This window comes from Monodon monoceros, unplaced genomic scaffold, assembly GCF_005190385.1.
Source record: "Monodon monoceros isolate NGI ecotype Baffin Bay Population unplaced genomic scaffold, NGI_Narwhal_1 Super_Scaffold_11, whole genome shotgun sequence".
NCBI classification, from domain to species: domain Eukaryota; kingdom Metazoa; phylum Chordata; class Mammalia; order Artiodactyla; family Monodontidae; genus Monodon; species Monodon monoceros.
The window spans coordinates 122,010,693-122,024,093 of record NW_021703767.1 but is presented as its reverse complement, the minus strand read 5'-3'; the positions used below and the strand labels follow the sequence as shown (position 1 = coordinate 122,024,093).

The 13,401-nt window shown below is 46.8% G+C and overlaps 1 protein-coding gene across 1 annotated transcript in view; it reads left to right on the top strand.

Annotated features, from left to right (window-relative positions):
- CLSTN2 (calsyntenin 2) overlaps positions 1–13,401 on the top strand; it is a 636,354-nt gene that overhangs the window by 621,877 nt on the left and 1,076 nt on the right. Inside the window, exons 11-16 of the mRNA XM_029214625.1 lie at positions 1,992–2,140; positions 6,131–6,348; positions 10,347–10,517; positions 11,011–11,156; positions 11,287–11,410; positions 12,193–12,377. Of these exons, the coding sequence (XP_029070458.1) occupies positions 1,992–2,140; positions 6,131–6,348; positions 10,347–10,517; positions 11,011–11,156; positions 11,287–11,410; positions 12,193–12,377 (993 nt within the window). The remainder of the gene's footprint in view (positions 1–1,991; positions 2,141–6,130; positions 6,349–10,346; positions 10,518–11,010; positions 11,157–11,286; positions 11,411–12,192; positions 12,378–13,401) is intronic.

Here is a 13,401-nt window from a genome sequence, read left to right as displayed (position 1 = left end):
CAGGAACTCTTGTAAAGACATCCGAGTCATATCAGGGAAAAGCTAATATAGATAGATTTTCCCTTAAAAGCTTGAAAACATACTCAATCTACTTCATGGAAAGAGTAATGCAAAATAAAACTACACTAAGATAGTATTTATCACCTATCAGATTTGCAAAAGTCCCAAGTTTGACAGCACGCTCTGTTGAGGTTTTGGAAGAACATTCTCATATGCTATGAGAGGGAGAGCATATTGGTATAATCCCTAGCAATGGAAAATTTGCAACATTTGTCAAAATTTAAACTGTATATACTCTTTGACCTAGCAATTTCCCTTGTAGGGATTTATACTACAGATATATTTACACACTTAGGAAATGTTATATATATAAGATTATTCATTGTGCCATTATTAGTATAAGACTAGAAATAACCCAATGTTCATATTAGGAGACTGGTTAAGTAAATTATTTAATATTAAATAATATTAAACAACTTTAAAAAAAATAAAAGATCTCCAAGACAAAAGCTAAGTGAAAAAAGCAAAGTGCAGTATAGTGTGTAACAAGCTACCTTTGGTGTAAGAAAGGAGAAAAATGGGAATCTATATTCATTGATTATATATTCATAAAATGCTTAAGTATAACTGTCAGGATACGCTAGGTTATGCTGCAGTAACAAGTGACTAAAATTTCAGTGAATTATACAGCAATTTTTTTTTTATGGTGTGCACTTCATGCCCCTTAAAGACTGGCTGCAGCTCTGCCCCCCTCACTGTGAGACCCAGGCTGATAGACCATTAGGGAACTTTGCAGATTTCATGGCAGAGGGAGAGGGACATGGCACCACGAATTAACTGGCTGTGAAATCTACCATCCGGGTGTGAACCAAACAATACTTCTGCCCACTGTTTGTTGGCCAAAGCAAGTCACATGACCACTATTGAGTGCAACAGGACAAAAATGTATATCCTGTATGGAAGAGTACCATAAATCACATGAGCAAGCCTGCTGACAGGCTTGTATAAGCATCTCACTGGGAGGGGAAACAACTAATTTTGAACAATAATGCAATTTGTCACTGAGAAATTAATGGAACAGTGATCACCTGTGGGATAAGGTTGAGGAAATTGGTTGGATAGGAGATAGGAATAAGGTGGACACTTTCACTTAGCACATATATACATTTGAATATATATGCTCCATGCTCCATTCAAAGAAGAGAAACTGCTGGGAACACCACGGAAGAGACAAGTCTGGATCTACTTTAACTGGTTTGAGGACCCACGTGACTCAGTGGGGAGCATCGTAGCCCCTGGGCCTTCACCCAGCGTGGGACACCAGGGACCCAGGATAGTACAGATAGATAACAAACCTAGGGCAGCTGGCAGGCGTGTAAACAGCAAGTGATTAAAACTCATGGGAAACCAGAGTTTAGCACCTAGAAGGCAAGACCAAGAATCGGATCTAAGAGAGAAGGAAGGCCATTAACTTAAAAATGAACTTTAAGGTTGGAAACTAAAAAGATGAGACATGGGTCAGGAGGCGGAGTGCAGGGTGAATGGGGGAGCAGTTCAAGGCCAAAGTCAAGACGGCAAAAGGAACAAAAGCCCCAGGTTTCCGGGCTATGAGCTGACGGGGTGGCAGTCCAAGAGCTGAAAGTTTCTGGGAGGGACCCCATAGTAGCCCAGAGCATGAGCCCACCAAAGGCTGGGCCCCAAGAGCACTGTGTCTGGGATTTCAGAATTCATCCTGTGGCTCCCGGTGGTATTACCAGGAGTTTATAATCCATGGGGAATCTTACAGAGGAGGGTCCCGAAGCCCACCAGAGGACAGCAGGGATTGCTTGAGGGGTTAAAACAGTTACCTGTGCACACAGCTCCTGCACTTGCACATGCTCTGGAGACGCCTGTGCGGACCTTAGTGGCCTTTGCATGGAGACGGAGGGTCTCCGTGAGACTGGGTACACGGTTGATCATTCTCTCCTGTGATACTGCTTTCTGTCTTCCAGTATCATTTCAACCCCTCGCAGTCTGTCCTGGTGATGGAAGGTGACGACATTGGGAACATCAACCGTGCCCTCCAGAAGGTCTCCTACATCAACTCCAGGCAGTTCCCAACCGTGGGTGTGCGGCGCCTGAAAGTCTCTTCCAAGGTCCAGTGAGTGGACGCTGGGCAGCCTGGGGCTCAGCCAAGGCATCAGGGATGGTCCCTGGGAATGTTCTCTCGTAAAACAGGATTCACCTCTCTTCAACTATTGGCAGCTTCTCTGCTCTCCCTATGAGGACACCCCAATGGATCTGTGTTCTCTTTTTGTTGTTTTATTTTTAAGTGAAATATAGTTGACATACAATGTTCTGTTAGTTTCAGGTGTACCGCTTAGTGATCTGATGTGTACATACACTATGAAATGATCACTATGATAAGTCTGGTAACCATAGGTCCCTATACAGAGTTATTACAATGTTATTGACCATATTCCTTATGCTGTATGTTACATCCCTGTGGATTTTTTATTTTATAACTGGAGGTGCGTACCTCTTAATCTCCTTCACCTATTTCACCCCATCCCCAACCCCCTCCCTTCTGGCAACCACCTGTTCTCTGAATCTATGAGTTTGTTTTTGTTTTGTTTTTTAGATTCCACATGTAAGTGAAACCATACGGTCTTTCTCTGTCTGACTTATTTCACTTAGCATAACACCCTCTAGATCTATTCGTGTTGTTGCCAATTGCAAGATTTTATTGTTTTTTCTCATGACTTAGTAATATTCCATGTGTGTGTATATATATATATATATACACACACATCATTTATTATTATTATAGTATTAATATATGTGTTAAATATATACTATATTACAAATATATATCATAAATATATATATACTATATATATATACAAATATATATATATACACACACACCATAAATATATAAAGCCACATCTTCTTTATCCATCCATCTATCCTTGGACAGTTAGGTTGCTTCCATATCTTCGTTAATGTAAATAATGCTGCAATGAACGTTAGTGTGCATATATCTTATCGAATTACCATTTTTATTTTCTTCAGGTAAATACCCAGAAGTGAAATTGCTGGATTATATGGCAGCTCTATTTTTAGTTTTTGAGGGGAACCTCCATACTGTTTTCCATAGTGGCAGCACGAATCTACATTCCCACCAATAGTGTTTAGAGGTTTCCTTTTCTCTACATGCTCGCCAACACTTTTTATTTATTTTTGATATTAGCCATTCTGACAGGGGTGAGGTGGTACCTCATTGTGGTTTTGATTCACATTTCCCTGATGATTAGTGATGTTGAACATCTTTTCATGTGTCTGTTGGCCATCAGTATGTCTTCTTTGCAAAAATGTCTATTCAGGTCCTCTGCCCATCTTTTAATTGGGTTACCTGTTTTTTGCTGTTGAGTTGTATAAATTCTTTGTATATTTTGGATATTAACCCCTTACTATATAAGATTATTTGCAAATATCTTCTCCTATTCATCAGGCTGGCTTTTTATATTGTTGATAGTTTCCTTCACCGTGCAAAAGCTTTTTAGTTGGACATAGTCCCATGGGTTTATTTTTGCTTTTGTCTCTGTTGCCTGAGCAGACACATCCAAAAGAATATTGCTAAGACCAATGTCAAAGAGCATACTGCCTATGCTTTCTTCTAGGAGTTTTATGGTTTCAGGTCTTACTCATTTTGAGTTTACTTTTGTGTATGGTGTGAGAAAGTAGTCCAGTTTTATTCTTTTGCACATAGATGTCCAGTTTTCCCAACACCAGTTATTGAAGAAGCTGTCTTTTCTTCATTTTATATTCTTGCCTCCTTTATCATTGATTAATTGACCATATATGCATGGGTTCAGTTCTGAGCTCTCTATTCTGTTCCATTGATTTATGTGTCTGTTTTTGTGCCAATACCATACTGTTTGGATTACTCTAGGTTCGTAGCATAGTCTGAAGTCAGGAGTGTGATACCTTCAGCTTTGTTCTTCTTTCTCAAGATTGTTTTGGCTATTTGAGATCTTTTATGGATTTAAACAAATTTTAGAATTATTTGTTCTAGTTTGGTGAAAACTACCATTGGCATTTTGATAGAGATTGAATTGAATCTGTAGATTGCCTTGGGTCGTATGGTCATATTAATAATATTATTTCTTCCAATCCATGAGCATGGTATATCTTTCCATTTGTTTGTAATGTCTTTAATTTCTTTCATCAATGTCTTGTAGTTTTCTGAGTAGAGGTCTTCTACCTCCTTGGCTCGATTTATCCCTAGGTATTTTATTCTTTTTGATGCAATTGTAAATGGGATTGTTTTTTAATTTCTTTCTCTGATAGGTTGCTGTCAGTGTACAGAAACACAACAGATTTCTGTATATTAATTTTGTATCCTGCAACTTACTGAATTCATTTATTAGTTCTAATAGATTTGGGTAGCATCTTTAGGGTTTTTCTGTGTATAGTATCATGCTCAACAAATGTTTATTAATTCAATTAAATTAAACAACCTGGCCTTGATAGAGCTCCTAAATACCATGAGTATGCAAGAGAAAGAAAAGGCATGGTTCTTGTCCCCAGGGATCAGAGTTAAATTAAGGAGATGAGACCATCACTGTGACCTTTAAATAACACCCTTACTGGCCTGTCAAATCATTTCTCAGCCAAACAGCTGCTTGGGAGGGCAGCTAGGAAGGGGACCCCAGAAAAACTCCTGAGAAGCAGAAAGGGAGTCACCTGGCACCTGGAGCCAGAAAAAGGAACTAGAAAGACAGGAACAAGGGTTGGAAAGATGGGTCTGCTGACTGCCATGTTGCCAGGGCCTGGGACAGATGCCAGGATAAAGTCCACAGACGGCAATTGCATTCAACAGTTCTAGTGATGGAGAAAGTGCTCCCACCTCCACACTAAAGGCCACCCCTGGAGGCTGGGGGTAGGGAGCCGGCACCTCCAGGTCAGCGCCACACTGCAGTGAAGAAGAGAGACCAGACTGGCTAGTCTCCAGCCCTAGGACCAGCCTTCCATAAACTGGCAAGGGGAGGGGTGTCCTCTGTAAATGGTAGGGTTGGTGCCACAAAGGCAAAAAATCTGGGAGCCCGAGCCCACCACTTACTTCCACACCTTGCCCACCCTGGAGAAGAAGATGGAGTGTCTCAGCCTATCCTTCCCCCAGGAACTTTGCCAAGGGATGCAAGTTGATGGCTGCCACCAGCTGGAGTCCACCCATCATTCCCAGAGTCTCTCTCTAGACCCTGGGGTTCTCCCTTTTAGCTTAGGTCTTTGGTCTAGATGATCAGCCAAGAGTGCCAGTGACACACATGCCTGATGAGGTCTGATGACACTGTCAGCTCTGTCAACATTTACTGAGCTCCAACCATGATGCAGGCTCCTGGGCAGCTTCCTATCTACATGTCTTCTGCATTTAAGCCTTACTACTATAAGGTAATTAATTATTCATCCCCACTGTATAGATGAAGAGACTGAGGTTCACAGGAGTCGGGCCCCTTGCCCAGAGCCTCCCAGTCCAGGAGTGGCAGAGCCAGGCATGGACCCTTGTCTGTCTCACTTCCGAGGCTTTGCTCTTGTTGTCACACCACTCTGGCTCCCAGATATTTTTGTGGCAGTGTATCAGGAAAAAGGAGTATGATTACAATGGCAGTCTGCTGGCACATCTGGAAGAGGCACCGCACTTGTGTGATATCCTTGTAGAGAGAGAACACATACGCTGTTCCGGCAGCCAGGAGAGTTTAGCCCTGGGGTCTCACTCAGTAAGATGGCTGTAACTAACCAGGGAGACAACAATTTATTTACCAAATCCTTATGCACATAACAAGCAGTTGCTGTCTAATTAATGTTGCCATTGATTACTTTGTTAAAGGATAATTAAAGGTCTAATGGTTACTTGTTGCTGGTATAGAAAATTCCTATTTCACCCAGGAGCTAATCTTTTCAAGTCCCTAGATTGCTAGTAGTTTTAACTAAAATGCGGCTTTGAATCTGAATGTCTGTTGACATCCTCAGAGGCTCTCGGGCAGTCAGGATGTCTCGTGGAGGACTAGAGGTGGCTGTATGTATCTTTGTCCATGGCCGGATGATTCCAGGGTTTGCTCTTCAGTTGCCGTGACTGCTGTTTTCCCAGGTGCTTTGGAGAAGATGTGTGTATCAGCCTCCCTGACGTGGACGCCTACGTGATGGTGCTGCAGGCCGTCGAGCCCCAGATCACCCTCCATGGCACGGACCGCTTCTGGAGACCCACTGCCCAGTTTGAAAGCGCCAAAGGGGTTACCCTCTTCCCCGACATCAAGATTGTGAGCACCTTCACCAAAACCGAGGCCCCCGGTGCCTTGAAGACCACAGGTACAGGCACACACTGGGTTGGGGTGGGGGGGGCGTGGGACCTTAAATTCTCACGTAAAGTATGATTCTCGTCAATCACACTTCAGGACAACTGAGGTATTGTTCACTATAGCGGGGTAATTTATGATAACAGAACAAAAAAGCCTGGAAACAATGCAGATAAATAACAGAGAGGAATGAATGGCTTAGCAAATTGTGGTACCCCCATAGAAGAGGTATGATGTTGGAGGGAAGGCACTTATGCCAAGCAGCAAGTTTAAAAAAAAAAAAAAAGCAAGATGCAAATTACAGAGTAGCTACGTGGAGAGTGATCGCAAGTCTGTCAAGAAAAAAAATATGTAGAAAAATGCTCAGAAGGAAACACACCTAATGCTAACAGTGATATTCTCTGAGAAGCAGGAAAACAGCCAACTTGTTTCTGCTCCCCTTCACTTCTCTACAACTGCAAAATGTTCTGTAGTACACGTGTATTATTTTGGTAATGAGAAGAAAAGTTAAAGAAGCATGAAGAAAAAAATAGAGCTGCATCTTAATATATACACCGCAAAAGTCTCCTTCGGCAGTATCACTCTCAACTCTCAGGGGACTTTCCAGTTGTTCTTTCCAACGGTTTCATCGTCGGGAGGGCTGTTCAGTAAAAGTAATTTGAATTGTCTGCCAGGAAGAAACACTGAGTTGCACTGAAAGCTACAGTATATTCGGCTGGTGGGGGGAGAGGGATGGAAGGATATGGAAGGAAGGCAGGAAAACCTGGGGCCCAGATCTACGGGGGGAATACGAGTTTGAGAACCGTCCTTTGCTGCCTCCTCCAAAAGAATGTTTTCAACTCTCCCTCTCCCCCTCCCAGAGCAGCTGCTAACGATGTGCTAGTGCCAGTGGGCCTGAGTTCCCGAAGGGCTGCTTCTATAATAATCCTAGCTACCCACGGCCTTAAAGCATGCTGGTCCCCAGCAAATGGGATGCCTGGCAAGACAGCCCTTCTTAGCTCACAAAAATAGATGGTGTTATACCACCTGTCTGGGCAGGACCGTTTCCCAGTTACTCTCCAAGGTGCATTAGGTCGTGTGATCTTCCCTCTTGCCCTCATCTGTGGCTAATATCAGACAGGAAAAGGAAGGGCCTCAGACTGCGGTGGCTGCAGGCCGTAGCTGAGAGTACCTGGATTCCCGAGGCCTGACATCAGCCTACAGGCAACGCAGGGACAAGCAATTATGTGGGTCCACATCTCACCTTCTGTTTATGAGAGGTGCATGCAGACTGGTAGCCAAGTGCCCGAGAGCTATTGTTAGTACTTTTAAAATTTCACTTTTATCGTTGTAAGAATAATCATTATTATGGGTGCCGTAAACAAGCAGGCTAATGGCATCTGCCACCCGTGACCCTCTCCACCACCATCTTCTGCCCTCATCGACTCACTCTTTGTGCTGTTTCAGTACCAATGACATCACACCCCTCTCTCCCTCTGTGTTAGCTTACATGCCTACTCACTCTCTACCCTCGTCCTGGAAGGTCCCTCTCTGTCTCGTTCCCCATTACTGCTGACAGAAATCTCTACCTTCAACCCCTCTTCCAGAAGACCCCACCACCCTGACCCCTGGCTGGTACTGCACACGCCCAACCGCTCTGTACGCTTCCAGCCACTAGCGCTCTCTCTCACACACACTGGCGAGCCCTCGGTGGTGATTATCTGTTTATTAAACCAGACAAGGATCTCCTCCAGAGCCCAACTTATTGATTTGCCAGTAAGTCCCTGAGCCCAGTACAGTCCCTTCAGCACAGTGGGAATCAGGGAAACTGATGGAAGATTTTGTCCATATGCAAGCGCAAGAGAACGAGAGAAAACGGTGGGGTGAACACGCCCCCTACCTAGGGGGTGAGCAATCAGTCAGCAGTTGGGTCACAGGAGCCAGGATGACCCAACCTGACCTGACAAGAGTACGGCTCCCAAGAAAACCCAGAAACCACAGGCCATTTGAAAGAGAGATATACGTGTACCATTATTAATGACAGACTTCGTTAAGTGTATATTAACGTGCTTTTAGATTTTGCCAACGCTACACGAAGCCATTGAGATTGGCAAGCATTTAAAAAGTAAGTGTACAAAATTATTTATAACAACATATACCTGTTGAGAGCAAAAAATGTTTCTGGTATCCCTTAAAAACTAAACAAAATAAAGTAATTATTTAAAATAGCTCTCATCTTTTGTGAATCCTTTCAAAATTTGTTTTCATAAATGTCTTATCATGCACAAAATACACCTGCTTAATGAGTAAATATACTTATTTAAATGATCTCTAGTTCACAAATTTTTCAATAAAAGCCCGCAAGATCAAAAATATTCGAAGACCACCGGCCCAGAGGTTGAAACTTTCACAAAGTGCGGGATCAGAAGGTCATGGTTGCCGTCCAGCTCCTCCCCTGTTGTCTGTGTGACCCCAGGCAATCCGCCGCACCCTACCCCATGGACTGTCCACTCCCCCATCAGTGAAATGGGAATAGTAACAGTACCCCCTCTAGTGTCTGTCTGTTAGGATTTCCTTTGCACTGTGCCTAGCGTATAGCAAGGACTCCATAACTACTAATCACTTTTTATTTTAAAGTAGGATTTTCATTTAGGACTGCCAACCTGTCCAGCATTCAAATACTCAGACACTCCCCTGGGAAACTTGGGGTCACAGTATCAGGCAAGGACAGCTAAGCTGTCCAAGAACTAGAAACACAGGAACAAGGGTTGGAAAGATGGGTCTGCTGACTGCCATGTTGCCAGGGCCTGGGACAGATGCCAGGATAAAATCCACAGACGGCAATTACATTCAACAGTTCTAGTGATGGAGAAAGTGCTCCCACCTCCACACTAAAGGCCACCCCTGGAGGCTGGGGGTAGGGAGCCGGCACCTCCAGGTCAGCACCACACTGCAGTGAAGAAGAGAGACCAGACTGGCTAGTCTCCAGCCCTAGGACCAGCCTTCCATAACTGGCAAGGGGAGGGGTGTCCTCTGCAAATGGTAGGGTTGGTGCCACAAAGGCAAAAAGTCTGGGAGCCCGAGCCCACCACTCACTTCCACACCTTGCCCACCCTGGAGAAGAAGATGGAGTGTCTCAGCCTACCCTTCCCCCAGGAACTTTGCCAAGGGATGCAACAGCTCGTCAACTAGACTAACCAATTTACTTATTTAATTATATCACCAGTGCCGCTCCACTTCAGCAATGTGTCGTTATACTGCTCCATGCCAGCCCCTCAGATACTGAAGAGTTAGCCACGCAAAGTGCTTCTGCCCTTGAGAATCTCAGAGTCTGCTGGGAGAGACATACACACACCATGACCACGGGGGAAAGCTACGAGAGCCTGGTGGAGGGGCACTCATCTCTGGTCCCAAAGGAGGCCAATCCTTCTTGAGCATTTATTCTGTGCCACACATTGTTTTCAATCCTCTCAATGCCCTTACCCTCTTTACAGATAAGGAAATTGAGCGGTAGGTGGTTTCTCTAATACTATACGGCTTCTCAGAAGCAGCGCTGGTATTCAAATTCACATCTTTTTGGGGTTTTTTTTTTTTTTTTTGCGGTACGCGGGCCTCTCACTGTTGTGGCCTCTCCCACTGTGGAGCACAGGCTCCGGACACGCAGGTTCAGCGGCCATGGCTCACGGGCCCAGCCGCTCCGCGGCACGTGGGATCCTCCTGGACCGGGGTGCGAACCCGTGTCCCCTGCATCAGCAGGCGGACTCCCAACCACTGCGCCACCAGGGAGGCCCTAAATTCACATCTTTTGACTGCTGTGTTCATGCTCTTCACATAAATTTGTGCCGCCCAGCCTCAGGGGCTGCCTGGACATCCATCTGAGAAGTGGAGGTGATATTTGGGATCGCCGAGCCTCTCCTCCTGACCCAGCCTGAGCCTGGGGTTCAGTGACGGAGGAGGAGGAGGACGGTGTGTCAGGGCCATGACCTGAGCTGTCCTCACTCCTGTGTTTTCCATGTGTCTGTCCTCCCACAGCCCCCAAATCAGCAGTTTTTGAAGAAATGCTTCACAACTTAGATTTCTGTGACATTTTAGTGCTGGGAGGGGACTTGGACCCCAAACAGGAGTGCTTGGAGCTCAACCACAGTGAGCTCCACCAGCGACACCTGGACGCCACCAACTCCACGGCCGGCTACTCCATCTACGGTAAGGCCGTGCTCAGTCCTGCACCTGGTGGTCCCTTCTCAGTGGCCCTGTCCAGGGAGTCATGAGTGGGATGGCAGCTCCATCTCCTGTGGAGGTGGGTCAGGAGGGAACCCTTGACCTCAGAGCGTGGACGTCTAGCCCCTCCTTTGACGAGCTATTCCAGTATCTGGGGGAATTGGCTCCCATTCCACTCCTGGGAAATCTGTAGAAACTAGGCAGGTGCCTGCTCTTATCATGTTTGATCTCAGCAAGTATTACAGCAACATTTGGCAGATTGAGGCCAAACATTCTGGTCAGAGCCCAATCTATGTGGAAATTCTGTGCTTCAGTTTAATTGGCTCCTTAGAATGTCTGCACTGACACAGTGTCTGCCCCTAAACACCCTGAGCTCTTACCCTCACCGACTTCAGGAGACCCACACCGCCAGCAGCTGCAGGCTGTCTCCCCAGCCCCTCTTCTGCCTTCTTAAGACAGGTGTGGTCTCTTGACACAGGTGTGGGCTCCATGAGCCGCTATGAGCAGGTGCTACGTCACATCCGCTACCGCAACTGGCGTCCAGCTGCCCTGGAGGCCCGGCGGTTCAAGCTCAAGTGCTCGGAACTCAATGGGCGCTACACCAGCAATGAGTTCAACTTGGAGGTGAGTGAGTCCCGCAGTTGTGAGGGAAGCCCCGGCCCGCCCATTCATTCACTTCGCTTATTCGGGAGAACTGCGGCCACTGGTCCACCTGCCACTCCCGGCCCACTGCACCCCTCCCTGCTCTTCTCAGGTCAGCGTCCTCCATGAGGTCAGGGTCTCAGACAAGGAGCACGTCAACCACCTCATCGTGCAGCCGCCCTTCCTCCAGTCTGTCCACCACCCGGAATCCCAGACTAGCATCCAGCGCAGTTCAGGTAGGTCACATGGGAGGAGGGACCTCAGGACACCAGGTGCCGATGGTGACTCAAGACCATCCACGCAACAGACAGTTAGGGTGCAGCAGCGCCAGAGGCGCCCAGAACTGAAGGAGGTGCCCGGCTGTGGAGAAGCTATGGGCCTGGCTCTGAGGCACTCACGGCCTCAGGAGGGTGCAGGTCAAGTACACAAGAAGTTATAAGAAATGTGTAATAGCAGACATTACAAAGGGCTGGGGTAAAATTTTGCAAGTCCTTTTAGACCCAGCTCAAAGCTACATGCTGTATGTAGCCTTCCCTGAGCCCCTCACACATGCTCACACACACGTATGCACCATATTGCAAAGTCTCCCACCCTTACTTCTGTTCCAGTACCTTCCATATTGTCTTCCTATCTGGCGGGCACTTCTGTCTGTCCCGACTGAACTCCACAGTTTCTAGCTCTCAGGGGGAGGGGAAGGGGGCTCCCCTATGCTTTGATGGAAAAAGCAAGAGATCAAAGAGAAAGTGCAATTATTGAGCACCTACTATGTGCCTCTGTGGAAATTCACATAGATGATTTCATTTGCTCCTCACAACTACCCATGGGATAGGAATGATGCAGTCTACTATATAGATGAAAAAAGTGAAGCCCAGACAGAGTAAGGTTCTGACCCAGAGCTCTCCAACTGGGCAGCGTAGGGCAGATTTTAACCTACACGTGGATGTTTCAATCGTGTTCCATCCCAAGGGTGAGTTAGTCCCTCGCTCACCTCGTCCTGCGAATTCCTTCCTCATTCCAGTGGTCCCGAGCATTGCCACCGTGGTCATCATCATCTCCGTGTGCATGCTAGTGTTTGTCGTGGCCATGGGCATGTACCGGGTCCGGATCGCCCACCAGCACTTCACCCAGGAGTCTGAGGCTGCCAAGGAAGCCGAGATGGATTGGGACGACTCGGCACTTACTATCACGGTCAACCCCATGGAGGTAACAATCGTCACGCGGGGGCTGGGAGCTCAGAGCGGGATGCCTCTCCTCCACCCAGCTCCATCCTTCCTGTGCCAGAAGCCCTGCCCAGCTAGCCCAGCCCCACTGGTCCTTCCCTTCTCTGGGCTCCTCCAGCCTCTCAACCTGCGTGAGCCACACTTACCCACCAAATGCATTCACTGCTTAAAAACGTGTGAATTGCTCTCACCCGACAAACAAAAGCAGACATTTCTTAAGGCAAGCAGCCACGCAGTGTGTGTCCCTGGCCTCCCCTGTAGTACCTAGCTCAGAGCTGACTCACTCTCAGGGACTCGGTATGGAATTTTTGATTAGCTACCAGTATAAATTAGATGGCTTTGCTCCATCTGCCTGCAGAGCTCACTTAAAGACTCAGAATACGTTAATACAAAAACCCAATGGTAATACCTGCCATTTATTGAGCCCCCATCACGCCAGCACTGCACGGGGTCCTCAACATGCACCACCTCATTTAATCTGCCCAGCAACCTGTGAAGTGGGAGTCACCCTCCTCATTTACCAAGGTAGGACCAACTCAGAGAGGGAAAGTAAAGTACTCAAACTCCCAGAGCTGGTAATGGCACCATCAGTATTCAAACCCACGTCTGTCTGATTCTAAAGTTATCTTTCCAGTTGGCCATCAGCCCCCAGAATCCACCCATGAGTGTCCAAATGTCCCTGATCTGGACATAGGACACTCAAGAAAAGCCGCTTCCGTCGGGCCCTTTGTTCTGCCCATGGCTGCTGGGTGGGGGGAAAGGCAGGAGTAAGAAAGCGAGGGAGTCAGTGGCCATGAAGAGGAGCCACTGAGGAATGAAAAGTATCCCAGCCGGTCCCCAGTTTCCCCGCCTCACCTGGCCTCCTGCTCCAACTTCAGAGCCAGCGTGCCAATGCCGGTCAGCTCGTCCCAGCGTGTGCTGTAGGTATAGGGCTAAGCGCACCACTCTGGGGACCCCAGCATTTCCACCTTCAGAGAGCTGAGCCTTGGGCCTAGGAGGCAAGATCA